General features: G+C 45.7%; 1 protein-coding gene and 1 long non-coding RNA gene across 3 annotated transcripts in view; one reads left to right on the top strand and one right to left on the bottom strand.

Annotated features, from left to right (window-relative positions):
* LOC147574036 (uncharacterized) overlaps positions 1–2,530 on the bottom strand; it is an 80,009-nt gene extending 77,479 nt beyond the window's left edge. The window contains exon 1 of one of the 2 annotated variants that reach the window (XR_015243845.1): positions 2,297–2,530. This is a non-coding gene — a long non-coding RNA (uncharacterized LOC147574036). Of the gene's footprint in view, positions 1–727; positions 787–2,296 lie in introns of those variants that run through there. The other variant, XR_015243846.1, reaches the window with a different exon arrangement.
* A 5,636-nt stretch (positions 2,531–8,166) lies between these two features.
* The window catches only part of MYH13 (myosin heavy chain 13), a 64,353-nt gene continuing 56,461 nt past the window's right edge, over positions 8,167–16,058 (top strand). The window contains exons 1-2 of the mRNA XM_086686029.1: positions 8,167–8,361; positions 12,012–12,062. Of these exons, the coding sequence (XP_086542155.1) occupies positions 8,225–8,361; positions 12,012–12,062 (188 nt within the window). The 5' untranslated portion in view covers positions 8,167–8,224. The remainder of the gene's footprint in view (positions 8,362–12,011; positions 12,063–16,058) is intronic.

Raw genomic sequence — 16,058 nt, 5'->3', positions numbered from 1 at the left:
GTGTCCCCGGCCACCTTCACGGCGGACCTCATCGGTCACATTTTTTCCGAAGTGGGAAGCCGAGGACTCGGCTGTGGGCAGATGGAAAGAACCTCTGCTTAAGGGATGGGATTTACCAGCCTGATTCCTCCCTCCTGCCCCCGAGGGCCACCAAGAGGCCGCTTCCGGAGCCCACAAGGGAAAACAGAGCCCGCGCGGTGTCCAAGGAGAAAAACAGTCCCCTTGGGGACAGCGCCCAACGCAGGGCTCTTCTCGGCCCACGGCGGCCTGACCTTCATGGGTTCACCCAGAAACCGGGGTTCACGGCTCGCTCCGGGGAAACGGAGCTACTAGAGTCAGAGGTTCAAAGGACAAGGGCTCACAGCGTGACACACCCGCGTGACGAGCGTGGGCGGGAAAGGTGGTGCCTTTTGGGCAACACAGTCCTCCTCCTCGGGATTCTGGAAAACAATGCCGCTGAATCCCACGGCGCGCAACGCAAACCGGAGGGGGCATGACGTGCATGACAGGTATATTCGACTGAACCCCGCGCCCTGTGCAATGTGCGGGACTCAAGAATTTTCCAGAAGGTTCTAACGGCCCCGCCTTCAAGTTCGCGCCCCAAGCCCAGTTTCATCCCCGCGCCACCACCCGGCCTCGTGCGGCTATTCTCTGTCATCGCCAGCGCGAATAGGTCCTGAGGACGCGCGAGGCGCTCCTCCCTCACAAGCCCCACACGCTCACTCACCGGCAACGCCGCGCCCTCGCCTCAGCTCGGTCCGAACAATGGCGGCGGGCCACTTCCGGCCTTTTCTTCCCTCCACCCGACTCCTCCCATGATGCCCTGGGGCGCACCGGAAGTGGCCCCTCCCCTCTCTGGGAAATTCAAACTGTTTATTTCCAGGAGTTTCACGGCGCGTCCCCCGAAGGGACGCAGGGCAGGTGAGTTTTCCCGCATTTTCAGAGCTGTGACCCACTTCTCCCTCTCCAAACCCCAACTGGAGTATAAACGGAGAACCAGCTTTTTATCCTCAATGGCCGGAACAGTATCTTCAGGAGCCAAATTCTTTCCGTTGGACTGAATGAAGCAGAGCTGCTGCTAGGGCGCACACTCAGCATGCAATAAAAAAGAACAAAGCTGCCATTATAATGACAGCTGACATTTAAAACCCGAAGTCCTTACCTTAGTTTGCAAGGCTCCAAACCATTTGGCCCCTGGCCACCTGTGCCACTTCATTCCCTGCTACTATTTCCCTGGCTCCCTTTGCCCCTGCCCTACTGGCCTTTTTTCCCTTCCTGTGCAGGCACACTCACCTCCCAGGGCCTTCTAATGGCTTGCTCCTTCACTTCGTGTCTATTCAAAGATCACCTCTTCAGAGAAACTTTCCCTGATTTATCAGTTTAGACACCACACAACCGCTATTTCCTGATCCTGCTTTGCCTTTCCTTCGGAGCATTCATCGCTAATTGACATCAGGTGTTTGTTTATTGTCTGTCCCTAGACAACAATGCATACACACTGGAAAAGAATTTCCAGGAAGGCAGAGACTTTGCCTATTTAAAAAAAATTTTTTTGGGGGGCGCCTGGGTGGCGCAGTCGGTTAAACGTCCGACTTCAGCCAGGTCACGATCTCGCGGTCCGTGAGTTCGAGCCCCGCGTCAGGCTCTGGGCTGATGGCTCAGAGCCTGGAGCCTGTTTCCGATTCTGTGTCTCCCTCTCTCTTTGCCCCTCCCCCATTCATGCTCTGTCTCTCTCTGTCCCAAAAATAAATAAATGTTGAAAAAAAAAATTTTTTTTTTTTAAATTTTTTTAATGTTTATTAATTTTTGAGAGACACAGAGAGAGAGTACGAGCTGGAGAGGGACAGAGAAAGAGGGAGACACAATCCCAGCAGGCTCTAGGCTTTGAGCTGTCAGCACAGAGACTGATGCGGGTCTGGAACTCACAAACTGTGAGATCATGACCTGAGCTGAAGTTGGACACTTAACCGACTGAGCCACGCAGGCATCCCGAGACTTTGCCTATTTTGTTCTCCAGCACTTAAAATCCAGCGCATAGTAGGTGCTCAATGAATGTTTGTTGAATAAACGATTGAATGAGTGTATGCTCACTATGTTGCTGGTTCTGTGCATGACAGCCTCAAAATTAGCAATTCCAGGTATGAATTCCGTCACCATCCTGGCATGGTGGGAGATCGCAAGCTGGTTCTAGGTAGCCCCATCTCAGACAGGTTCGAGGGCTTTGCCATCATATCCCCCCAACAACCTTTCAGGTAGGGTGATGAACTTATCTGGATTTACCCAGGACTGTACTGACCTTAAAACTGAAAGTCTCAGGAACTTCTTCAATCCCACACAAACTAGGATAGTTGGTCATGCTGCTTTCCAGTATCCAGGCTCCATCTTGCATGTTTTTTCTTATTGTTGTGTGTATGAGTGTGTGTTTGGGGGAGGAGGGGTGCTGTTGACTTAAGAATGTTCTTCGCCATCTGAACAGGAAATTGGCTAAACGCATCGGGTAGGGTGGGAGGACTGGATGGACAATGGTCAGGGTGTGGTCATCTGGTGAGCTTCACCAAACAGCAACATAAGAGACAGGAAATAACAACAAAGATGGCATTGTCCTGGCTTCCAGAGCCCCCGGCACTGACAGAGAAAGCTCTAGAGAAAGCTCCTGGTTTCTAAATCTCAGGCTGTCCTGCTGACATGGCCCTGCCTACTCTTCCCTTTCCCAAACTATGGAATCACTTCCAAATAATACCCTGCCGTGCATTCATTAACGTAACCATCATAAGAACCCCATGAGTTAGGTTTTGTTATTATCCCCATTTTACAGATAAAGAAACAAGCTCAGAAAAGTTAAATAACTTGCCCCAAATTCAGTTTAAATTATGAAATCAGGATCTGAACCTCAGCATTGTGACTCTCAAGGTCCATTCTTAATTACTACATTGCATGCAGATCTTAACAACATAAATATACATTTTGGCTATGTCTGGCAAAGAATACACGTATTTTAGAATACATCATTTAAGATCCCAACAGTAGTAATTAAAAAAAAAAATTTTTAATGTGTATTTACTTTTGACAGAGAGAGAGACAGAGACAGAGCACAAGCAGGGAGTGGGGGGCACAAAGAGACAGAGACACAGAATCCGAAGCAGGCTCCAAGCTCTGAGTTATCAGCACAGAGCCTGATGTGGGGCTCAAACTCACGAACCATGAGATCATGATCTGAGCCAAAGTCGGACACTCAACTGAGTGAGCCACCCAGGCGCCCCCCAACAGTAGTAATTAAAAGTAATCGCTCACGGGCTCTGGGCCGATGGCTCAGAGCCTGGAGCCTGTTTCCGATTCTGTGTCTCCCTCTCTCTCTGCCCCTCCCCCATTCATGCTCTGTCTCTCTCTGTCCCAAAAATAAATAAAAAAAAAAAAAAAAAAAAAAAAAAAAAAGGGGCGCCTGGGTGGCGCAGTCGGTTAAGCGTCCGACTTCAGCCAGGTCACGATCTCGCGGTCCGTGAGTTCGAGCCCCGCGTCGGGCTCTGGGCCGATGGCTCAGAGCCTGGAGCCTGTTTCCGATTCTGTGTCTCCCTCTCTCTCTGCCCCTCCCCCATTCATGCTCTGTCTCTCTCTGTCCCAAAAATAAAAAAAAAAAAAAAAAAAAAAAAAAAAAAAAAAAAAAAAAAGTAATCGCTCATACTGTTCCTAGTTCTAATGGGGCTTTAAGCAACCAAAGTAACCAAACCACAACTAACAGACAAAAATGACACGCAAATGACAGGAGACCCTACTGCTGGCAGGGCATCAGTCCAGATTATGAGGCCAAGCAGGGAAGTCTCCAGTTTACAGAGCAGACCTGGCCAGTAGGATTTCTTCTTTGAACACAGTGTTCCCAGACCATCCACACAATCTCTCCCATGTTGTTTCAGAGAGGGTTGCCTGGTTTGTGTGTAATTCTGAGAAGCGTGTATAATTCTGAGAGCATTAGTGTCTTACAGGATCTTGCAAAGCCAAAAGCAGCTGCCTTGAGCAAAAACACAAACCAGACTTGGAGTCAAAGATGTTTGTTCTAGTGCCCCTCTGCCACTTACTAGCTGTGTGACTAGCCGCTCAACCTTGCCAGGCCTCAGTTTTCCCACATGTAAAGCTGATCGATCTATCTCCTCATTGAGATTTAAGGAGAATCTATTTAAATGATTCTTTTGATAATCCCCTATCAACTGTGCTTTGCAAAATTCCTATGTATGAATGCCAGCAGTGAAGAAGGGTATATGTTGCGTTTGAACAAGTTCTGAATTAGGTCTCTTGGGTTTGAAAGTAGAACAGGAAGGGAGTCTGTTTCCACCTGTAGCATTAATTAGGTAATTTGTCTGGAACCTCAATTTCTGATTCTGTACGGTCAGAATTAGATTAGATAATATTCCAGCGCCCCCCCCCCCCAACTCTGGTTCTGGGATCTAATATTCTCACCCAAATCTTTAATTAGGCAATGCAAATATGAATTAGTGTCACTCAGTAATGTACCTGTCCTATGACTTTCACCCAGAAATTTCTGTCCCTGGCTAGGGAACTTCCTGCTGCTTGCTGAAATTTCAACTGTTACATAAGCTCTTACATGGCTGTGAGGGGTAAGGTATGATCCCGCTACCAGCACAATTAATTGCCCTTTCTTCTCAAGTAGCCCTCTGAGGAATGACCTTGGTCATACTTATTTCCTAGTCCTCTCTATTTGGCCCTGCTACTGCCTCTCTCTTTCTTGCACCATCCAAATCTATGCTTCCTCTAAATGCATCTTGCATACTGATTGGTGGAGAGATTTGCTCCTAGGAAAATCAGGAAAACGTTTCCCTCCTCCTTGACACCTGCTCACTCCTTAATCCTTTGCCATCAAAGCTTCCACCCCCACCATCCTGCTGACATTAATGTCAAGATCACCTCCCTGACCAATGCAATGCCCTTTTCAGTCTTCTTTTTCTCTGGCTTCTCTATAGTGGTCTCCATTAGACCCTCTCTCTTGAAAATATCACCGCCCTTGACTTGTTCTGACTCTAATAATAAAGTTCCCTTTGCTTTTGAGTTCACAAAACGATTTTGTCACAAGAATGGAGAAAGCCCTTGTTCACAGATCTCCTCTCAGGTCTGGGAGAGATGGGATGATGGTGTGGTTGTGTGAGCTATGGACTATGGCAGGCAGTAGCAGTGGGATAAAGATGAGACCCCCAAAAGGGCATATGAGTGTAAAAATAGGCGGTCACCCCACTTACTAAAGCCAAAAGTAGTCTTCTTTACTTGAGGACTTTTATTTTGTTGAGTAATCAGCTGAATAGGAATGGCAGAGCTGAAGGGCTCCCATAACAGAGCTGAGTACCAGGAAGAGTTGGGGGAGACACTCCGGGGAGGAAAGGAAATAAACCACCAGCATCCTTGTGAAGGAGAATGGAGTTTGTAGACCTGACATTTCTGATGCACACTTTGAATACTTAACTCTAGGGAGTGTAATATAACCCTCTTCCACGTCTTCCCACCACAAAATCTTTAATAAAGTCCATGTTGCTCTCTTGGGTTTTTGGTGCTGACGGATTATTTGCTGTGGTCTATATCAAGGTTGATGCAGATGGAAACATAGTGTTTGGCATGAGCTAGAAACAGGCTGCGTGCAGAGACACCCAGATCAAGATGGAAATGACGGTATTTTGTTTGATCCCCCACACCGTCCACATTGCTTAGGCAGAAACAGAATTATCCATATGCTTTTGCAGCTGAAGGGAAAACAGCACAGTTGGTAAAAGGGGTGATGTGACTTGCCACAGTCACTAACTGGCAGAAGTAAAATGCAAACCCATTGGTTCCCTTTGGCTCCAACGAAACCTCACTCAGGTATTTGCCCACCCGCAGAATGACCTTTCCTCCCCACTCTGCGTTCCCTCCTCTCACCTCCTAAACATGCAGCCTTCTTCTGAGAGAGCTTAACCTCCTTAATGAGTTCAAGTGTTGCCCCACACAGGTGACAGCTCCCCTCCCCCCAAAAAGTCCCCTTCCCCATAGACCTATGGTCTTCAGCCTTGACTTCTTTAAACTTTGAACACTTGTCCCTCCATCCTGTCATCTCAAGTTCAATACGTTGAAAATCTAAACTCCTCTTTCTCTCCTGTACTTCCTTGGGGCTGGGGTCATGCCCCTAGCTTCCCAGGCTGAAATGAGGGCTAGATGAAAGGCGGTCAAAGCTGGAAGCCATCTAAGTCCCATGGATGCTACCTTCAGGGTATCCCTTGGGTTTTCTCTTTCTTTTTATCTATCTATCTATCTATCTATCTATTTATTTATTTATTTTTAATGTTTATTTACTTTTCAGAGAGAGAGAGACAGAGACAGAGCATGAGCAGGGAAGGGGCAGAAAGAGACAGAGACACAGAATCTGAAGCAGGCTCCAGGCTCTGAGCTGTCAGCACGGAGCCCGATGCGTGGCTCAAACTCACAAACCGTGAGATCATGACCGGAGCCGAGGTCAGACGCTCAATCAAGTGAGCCTCCCAGGCGCCCCTCTCTCTCCCTTTAAATCTCATTCTATCTCACTTAATCAAGGCCCTCCTTATTTCACACCATGATTATTTTTGTATTCAACACAAGTAGATTTTAATGTACTGATACAATGCGGGGTTAAGACTCAAAACAATAAGCCTATGGCACATAGAGGTCTTTTCATCTCCAAGGTTTAAACATTTTCTTTTCTCGCTATACCTAAATGGTACAGTGAGGCGGAAAAAGTTTGATCCACATTAATCTTCTTCTCCTTGGATCTGCAGGATGGACTCAGAGACAGCAGGGCACGACCATTGTGAAGGCCAGCCTTCCGGAGCTGTGGAGAGTTTTCACACAGATCTGAGTTTGTAGGGCCATCCAGGGGATAATGCTAACTCTCTAACTGCCTGCCCGCAGGCTCTGAGTCTGTGTAATCATCTCAGCGAGTTTTGCAGCAAGGTTTTTTAAATAGTTGCTAAATGGTTCTGGGCTCCCCTGGGTTCTGCCCTCTCCATTATATCCTACCATCAGTTCTAGAAGCATCATCAAATATCTTTACATATATATGTTCACTGTGCTGCTCAGAACATCAAAAGATCCCCCAGTGATCTCAGAACAATGTCCCAACTCCTTCACTGGGCCTTGGAAGCTCGTGGCTCAGTAGGTTAAGTGTCCGACTTCAACTCAGGTCACGATTTCATGGTTTGTGGGTTCAAGCCCCACGTTGGGCTCTGTGCTGACAGCTCAGAGCCTGGAGCCTGCTTCAGATTCTGTGTCTCCCTCTCTCTCTGCCCCTCCCCCACTCGTGCTCTGTCTCTCTGTCTCTCAGAAATAAATAAATGTTTAAAAAATTAAACAAATAATAATAATATGAATATGAACAACCTAAACCCCTCAGGCTGGTAGAGAAAATCAAACATAATATACGAAACTGCAAGATGAACTAGAAACTACTACAAAAAGTTCATTATTATCTCTGCAGCACCCCCCCCCCGCCCCGGCCGTCGCCGACTTCCTTCCAGATCTCTCTCTCCTCCAAAGCAGTATCACTATCACCAGTAACAATTCTGATGAGATTTTGCATATACAACATGCTTTAGGGGGTTCAAATGCCTTGTGCTTACGTCTAATCCGTGGCCCATCCCACTCATTCGGACGCTTAGCTGGACCTTGGAAAAGTGGCTTCTCCTTTCCCATCCAGGGGCCCTGTCCCCACGTCTTTTATCAGCTCTTTTGAGGCAATGACCCCGTTTTGCATCCCCATTGCCCACTGCAAGCACAGAACCTCGTGCCTAACAGGCACCCAAAACTGACATGCTTGTGGAAGCAAAAGCTTACAGGAACAGGTTCTTGAGTCAGAGAAGGTTTGAATCTTGTTCCCACCACTTACTCTTCACATGGCCTGAGGCAGTTCACTTCCACTGCCAGCGGCCCAATTTCCTTGCCTGTAAAAAGGTCACTAGAAAGATATTAGTGCTCCCCTCACAGAAGGAACTATCACAAAGCTTCAGTGAACCTATATGGACAAAGCCTGGCATGCGGTGAGTTCTTAATAAGTGTAAACTACGACTATTAAGTGAAACTGAGCCTGATTCCATTGTCTTTCCTACCACTCCACAGATTCCCCATGAATCCCCTGGATTCATTTATTCGCTGGAACGTCTACTCAACATCTGCTACACGCAGAAGGCTGTCCCTTGAATAAAAGCAGCTGTGTTTATGGCTGATGGCTCTCTGTGGCTTTCTCCTGGGCCAAATGCTGCTAAGGAACAGAGACAACCTCCTTGTGGATTACAGCCTTCTGGTTCCCTTCTTGTTTTCTGGAACAGGGACTAGGATGGGATTGCACCATCAGATCCACAGGTATGAAAGTTACTCCTGTTTACTGAAAAAGATGGCTCCGATCCCTTAATGTGCTAATATCTTCAGTGAATCTCTGATGGCTGGCAACAGTGTTTGCCATTCTTCCAGTTCGCCACTGGGCCATTTATTTTGCAGCTTCCCTCAGAAGCAGTGTTCTGCCAAATCTACTTTGGAAAACACCACGTGGAAGTCTTATTCCTGTCTGTTCCTCCTCTACACACAGTGTCATCTTGTTCCTGTTCCTGTTCCTCCTCTACGCACACGCCAACTTTCCTGTGGCAATGCCCCACCTGTACCAGACTACCCACTGGAGGACTGAATGAGACTCTTGAGTCACCATTGATCATATATGACTTAAACAAGTCATTCTGTGTTGCCATCAATGGCTCTAATTTTCTACACATTCAAATATCACTTATGTTCTAGAAAGAAAGAAAGAAAGAAAGAGAGAGAGAGAGAGAGAGAGAGAAAGAAAGAAAGAAAGAAAGAAAGAAAGAAAGAAAGAAGAAAAAGAAAGAAAACCCAAGCAACCATAAGAGCTGTCACAAAGACCATGTATTGTCATCAGAACTCCAGAATTTCATGTGGAACTTACTGACTCTGAACTTCAGCATGATTCGAACTTTGTAATCTGCTTCCTGGTCTATACCAGATTAGAAAAAACAAACTCAGGCAGGTAGAGGCAAGCATACTAACCACAAAAAGAAATCACACCTGGGATGCCTGGGTGGCTCAGTCGGTTGAGCGCCCGACTTCGGCTCAGGTCATGAACTCGTGGTTCATGAGTCCGAGCCCCACATCAGGCTCTGTGCTGACAGCTCAGAGCCTGGAGCCTGCTTTGGATTCGGATTCTGTGTCTCCCTCTCTCTTTGCCCCTCTCCCATTTGTATTCTGTCTCTGTCTCTCTCAGAAATAAACATTTAAAAAAAATTTTTTTTAAGGAAATCACACCTGAGAGTCTGGCCATGAAGTTGAAGGTGTAAAAACTAAAAAGCAAGGGGCACCTGGGTGGCTCAGTCAGTTAAGCATCCAACTTGGGCTCAGGTCATGATCTCACAGTTCGTGAGTTCGAGCCCCACATCGGGCTCTGTGCAGACAGCTTAGAGCCTGGAGCCTGCTTCAGATTCTGTGTCTCCTCCCCTTCTCTCTGCTCCTCCCCTGCTCCTGCTCTCTCTCTCTCTCTTTCAAAAATAAGTAAAAACATTTTTAAAATTAAAAAAAAAAAAAAACTAAAAAACAAACACAAAAATTCTTCACAATCTAGGAACAATTAGCACAGGGAAAAACCCACTACGAAAAACTAATTACTCTGATGACTGCTTTCCATCATCCTCCCAGATGCCTGGGTGAGCAAGAAAAAGTTAGATCCTCTTCCAGGTACAGATTACATAACACAAGATAATACGAAGTTTTAGAAAGCTTTCCTTCATCACTGGATTTTTTTTTTTTTTAACAATAAATAAATAAATAAATAAATAACGCTGGATGTGTTAAATGGTTGATCTTAAGTTTTCCAGAAACTTCTGAGAAGAGGCACGCACCATTCCATATCAATGCTAGCTAGCTGAGATGGACTTACCGTCCGTGCTATTGATCGCCCATTGCTTGACAATCCATCCTGTGGTTCTGCCCTTCACTGACCTTCTTAGCACACCCTGCCCCAGTGCACTCAGCCCCTAGGACTCTCTAAGTCTCAAAGATCTGTGTCCAACGTCGAAATCCCTACGCAGCTGACTTGGCATTATGCAGCCTCCGCTGGTCGTTTATCCAAGTAATTTAACAAGAGTGAGAGATCAGGGCTACGACGCATTTACATCTCACAAGTAAATGGTGATCCCCCCAAATATAGCCAAGTTGGAGTGCTGGGCTGGCAGATTTGGGAGTATAAAGAGAGCTGGGGGGGCCACACTCTCGAAACTGCTTCGCCGCAGCATCTCAAGGTAAGTGCTCACAAGTGCCCACTTGTTTGCGCCGTGTAGCTGTGATTAAACCTCATCAGGTTACAGGTCAAGGAGGTACGGCCACACGGGAGTCGTTATTAGCTCTTACAAGGAGGAAAAAGACTGTAAGCAATGAGGAGACCAAAAGATGTGTAACCTGCAGAATAAAACTGAATATGACGCATCATTCCACCTCTCTCCTAATTGTTTAGGTACGTGTTACACCACGCGGTTAGCAAATAAACATGTTAATTTGTGATATCTCTTCTGTGATTGCCTTGAACTATTATTTGAAATTTTTATGGTTATTTAAAAATTGTTTCCCATGTCAGGATTTCTGGGAGATGATTGCAGGAAGAAGCTCTCCCAAGCATTCTTTCCATCCTAGGATGCCCCGTGGGCATGATTAGCTGCTGTCCAAGACTGGTCTTGCACAGCGTGCCTTGTGGACGGTGGGCTGGGTCACGTCTGACACTGCATCCGTCAGAGGGGCCCCAGGCTTGGGAGACTGATTCCAGGCCATCGTCTCCACCTGAGTACCTCCTGTCATGCATTCACAGGGCTAAGAGAAATCCTGGAGATTATTCTGGTCCATCTGTCTCATTTAGCAGAAGGAAACCAAAGTTCAAAGAAATTACAAGAGCTTCTTGATGGAACCAGTGTTAGAAAACAGATTCTGCCTCCACGTCTTACTTGTTTTAAACTAAGGACTCAGAATATAATATGTAATCACTGAATTTTTTCCTGAAAATTTGGGTAAGAATTTCAGGGGATATAGCTGGAGATGATCAGAGACTCAAAAGAGAAAGAGATGGAAAGGGCAACAAAAATAATAAGCCAAGTGTTGAAATGTCTCTTCCTGCCCAAATGGTATTTCATGACAGGTCCCCTGGTTCCATAGAAGTACTGTGGAATAAATGGGAAGTTTGCTTAAATTAAATTTGAGGTCAAAAATGTTCAGACTCTCACGGCTCCTAGAGATCATCACGTAGGTTATAAACTCCTAGACTGGAGATGCTTTAGTCCTAGACGAATTTTCAGCTGCCCTCCCTAACCTTCATCCTCTCTAAGAGAATGTAGACTATTCAAGGGAGTGTTTTTCCTACACGCCTGAAAGAGGCTTTGCCTACAATTCACACCTTTCTCTTATTTCCAAATGAATTAACTACTGGCTTTAAGCATCCAGGTTAAATTTGGATCATTTCCTCTCCCTCCTTTCTTTTTTTTTTTTCCTGACCGCTCACAGCCCCCTACTCTCAGCCAGAAGCATCATCTCCCTAAGGCCCCATAGCATTTCATCAGGCTCTTTCAGAATTTATGTTACTTTTCCTTGGTTGACGATTTATTTGATCGTTTCTCTTTTACTAAATTTTGCATTCACGTAGGGCAGAGACCATCTTTATTCTTCTTTGCACCTCATCCTAAAGAACTGACATGGTACTTTGCACATACAGAAGATACTTTTTAAAAAGATATAAACCGTATGTTGTAATTAACCAATTATTTAAAGAATAATCATTTAACCAAAGGGGGGGAGTGGCAAATTTAATTCCATCCCACATCTGCTGTGTACCTTTTTAAAAGCAGAACTTGCAGCAAACACAGTTTCTATATTTATTTAAACTGTTATATAAATATATTTATTTATTTATTTATTTAGAGTTTACTTGTTCTTTGTGTTTGGTTTTGGTTTCTGAAATGACCCCCAAGAAGACACATTGCTCCTGAAGGACACCGAACATCACTTTGGAAACCAAGAAGGTAAGAGTCAATTTCAACCAGATTTGAAATTAGCAAACTTTGTTTTACCTATTTTCTTTTTTTTTTTTTTTCAACGTTTATTTATTTCTTGGGACAGAGAGAGACAGAGCATGAATGGGGGAGGGGCAGAGAGAGAGGGAGACACAGAAACAGAAACAGGCTCCAGGCTCTGAGCCATCAGCCCAGAGCCTGACGCGGGGCTCGAACTCACGGACCGTGAGATCGTGACCTGGGTGAAGTCGGACGCTTAACCGACTGCGCCACCCAGGTGCCCCTGTTTTACCTATTTTCATTCCGATTGCGCTCATAAGGAGCTGAAATTGAGGAAACTGAAACCAATTACTTAAGTATTCCTAAAGGCAGATTTCGAAATATGCAGGTTTTACCAAATGAAGAATAGTTCCCCAAATTTGCTCATTACCCTAATAGGCATAAAATACAGTGCAGAATTTTGACACACAAGCTCCAGGTCAATATAGTTAGTTGGCCCAGAAGGTAACGTTCAACGTTCATACTGTCATGATTCAGTCTTCACACACAGGCTAACCTTGCTGTTCCTTGAGCAGTCTACATCATTGAATCCACCCAACTATGCCTTTCCTCCGAGAGAACAGAGATCGATTCAAACCTATACTAATAAAAAGCCCTTTCCTTCCCACCTCCCTGCAAGATTTGCATTTACTAGAGACAATTCCAGATGACTTAGGACCAAGGACACCAAAGTATAATTGAGTCATGACCCCACCATTGCCGACAAGATATGGTGGCTGAGGAACTCCCAGCCTGAAGGGGGATGAAAGAAATTCAAGAGCGACATCAGGTGCCCTGATGGCAAACAGATAAAGGGGGGTGGGGCACTCAGAAGGTGGCAATGGAGATTAAGTGGACCGGGGTGGCTGTCTCAGAAGACCCGAAGGACAGGAACAGAGGAACAGAGTTGGGGGATGAAGAGACAGGGCTGCATAGGCATATAAGCCCAGATCCAGTTTTTGAAACAGAGAAGATGCTAATTAAGGGACTTGGGGAGGGCAGCGTCCAGGAGCACCATGAGTCACGCCTAGAGAGTTGGATCAGACCTAACAAGGCAAAGCTGATCAGCCAAGAATGAATGGTTTTATCCTTGGGTCGCAGAGCACAGTTGCATAACTATGGCGAGAAGATCTGACTTAGCAACCGCACGCACGCAGAGGATTGAGGGGGTTTTGCTTGACAGTGAGCGGTGAGTCAGCAGGGGGACGGGGCTGCCAAAAGGCAGTCGCCACCTCGGGCGTTGCACCTGGGTCAAGAGAGGGGAGGGCACAAGGTGATGGAGGACGACATGTGGTTTGGATGTCATACTTTGAGAGATTAACAGCAGTGGGTTCGCCATGACAGTAGAGGAGAGTCAGAAGCACATCACGGAGGAAGCAGGTGAAGGTGGGACGGAGGCCGTTCAGCATGGAGAAGAGAAAGCTAAGAAGAACCAGAGAAGCCGCCACATGGGTTCAGAGTTGTCTTCTGGGCAGAAGGCTCGCACTCCCCCTGTTGTTACCAAGAGCCGGGATGCGGGTGGGTGGTCCAGCAGTTACAACAAGCCAGATTTTAGTCTTCCAGCACGAAGAATCTTGAGCCCGTGAAAAGTGTCCAAAACAAAGAGAGCTGTCCCTGACGGTGTTCAAGGAGGAGGGATAACTAACCCCTTTTCCAGAATGTTGCTGACACGACTCGTGCCTCATCCTGGTAGTAAAATTAGGAGATCCTGGGTTCCGAGTCACGGTTAGAGTAGTGGCTAAAAGGAAAGAATCTGCACTTTAAAACTGATCGTGACTTGAAACGCACAGGAAAGTCTTATTTCCCTGAGATGCCTAAAAATAGTTCGTCCGTGGGCTATTGTGGTTGTCCCCATCTTCAGGCTCTATTCTTACCCACCGTCACACATTCTGTGATTTATCCATTTAACACCAGTACTGTTAAGTCCCTTAATGATTTTATTTACATGGATTCCCTTTTTTTCTTCGATTTTTTTTTTTTTATGTTTATTTATCTTTGAGAGAGAGAGCACGGGGGAGGGACAGAGAGACAGGATCCGAAGCAGGCTCTGCGCCAACACCAGAGACCCCACCGCAGGATTCGAATTCGTGAACCCTGAGATCATGATCTGAGCCGAAGTCAGGTGCTTAACCCACTGAGCCATCCAGGCGCCCCTTCTTCGATTCGTTTTTTTTAGTCACCCTACCCTGGATGCTTGCTATGAAAGTGTGGACCACCAGCTGAGACATTTGTTAGATCTTCAGAATTTCGATCCCACCCCAGACCTGCTGCATCAACACACGCATTTCAGCAACACGCCCAGGTGGATTCATCCACACACTAACGTGTGAGAAAAACACTGCCTTATATCACATCACCAGCATCAACGGGAACAGCACACTCTCTAAATGGGAGACACATATCAATCACCCTTGATTGATTTGACCCATTTTAATTTTCTTCACATTTTTCACAAAATATTATCTCTGAACATGAGAAGCATCTTACAATCAGTGAAATGAGGACTGTAGTGAGGTGCGTTTTTTTTTATTTCTGAAACATGAAATAATTTACCTCGCAATTGATGACAGTTAAGTCTTGATACGATAATAGATTTAACGAACACATGATTATTACAATTAAGAAATATTTGCCTAAGGTCATTTTGTGCAGGACCGATGGACCATGCCATGGTTTTGGAAAGAGTGGTTTCAGGAGAGCAAAATAATGACTCAAGCTAGTAGTTCCCAAACATCGCTGGGTTTGAGGCCCTTGGGAAGAATTCAGGTTCCCCAGCCTCAGCCACAGAGATTCTGTTGCCAATGATTGACGTAGATCATTTTCCAACACTGGGTATCATGCTGAATGCTAACCCATGCTAAATCATGTAAGGTCATACACCTGTAACCTGACAAGATTCCCTCATTGTGCCAACAACTCTCAAGTGTAACCTGCAGATCTTCAGAGATTCCTAAGAACTTTTCAGGAGGAACAGGAGATCCAGACAATTTTCATAATAATGCCTAGATACTATTTGCCTTGTTTCACTGTGTTAACCTAATGATGCAAAACAACAGTGGGCAAGACTTCCGGTGCTTTATTACAAATCAAGGGATGCCACCAAGCCAGACTAGTTGGAAAAAAAATTGTTTTTAATTTAAAAAGCCAGTTTTGGGGGCACCTGGGTGGCTCAGACGACTGAGTATCCAACTTTGGCCCAGGTCATGATCTCACAGTTCATGAGGTTCTGCGAGTTCCAGTCCTGCACTGGGCTCTCTGCTGTCAGCACAGAGCCTTCTTCAGATCCTCTGTCTCCCTCGCTCTCTGCCCCTCCCCCACTTTCTCTCTCTCTCCCTCTCTCTCTCAAAAATAAATGAAACATTTAAAAATTCTTAAAAAACTAAATTAAAAAATAAAAGCCAACTGTACTTAAAAATTACAATTTCAAGCAACAAAAATTATTAATTTTAGCATCCTTCAATTCTTGCATACATATATTTAGAATATTCTCTGTGATGAAATGGGAAGTCTGTGGAAGGCACTCCTGCTACGTACCAGACAGAGTTAGGTGGTTGTCTCCAGGAAAAGCACATGCACAGTTGCTTGAGTTGCAGTATGAGCTAGCCACTATATTCACACGGTGCCATCAATACTTGAAAGAAATGTGGTTTTCCAGAACTGGATATTTGGCAGACATGTTCTCAGAAAGGAATGAAGTCTGCTTATCATTTTGAGAAAAACACCTGACAGTATTTGTTACTAATGATACAGTTGAACTTTCTTTTTTTTTTAATGCTTATTTATTTTTTGAGAGAGAGAGACAGAGCATGAGTGGGGGAGGGGCAGAGAGGGAGACACAGAATCCGAAGCAGGCTCCAGGCTCCGAGACATCAGCACAGAGCCCGATGCGGGCCTCGAACCCACAAACTGTAAGATCGTGACCTGAGCCAAAGTCAGATGCTTAACCGACTGAGCCACCCAGGTGGT

The sequence above is a fragment of the Puma concolor genome, chromosome E1 (genome assembly GCF_028749965.1).
Source record: "Puma concolor isolate L17-30 chromosome E1, mPumCon1.1.hap2, whole genome shotgun sequence".
In the NCBI taxonomy this organism is placed as follows: domain Eukaryota; kingdom Metazoa; phylum Chordata; class Mammalia; order Carnivora; family Felidae; genus Puma; species Puma concolor.
The sequence above is the reverse complement of the archived record's forward strand: the minus strand, read 5'-3'. Positions and strand labels throughout refer to the sequence as shown.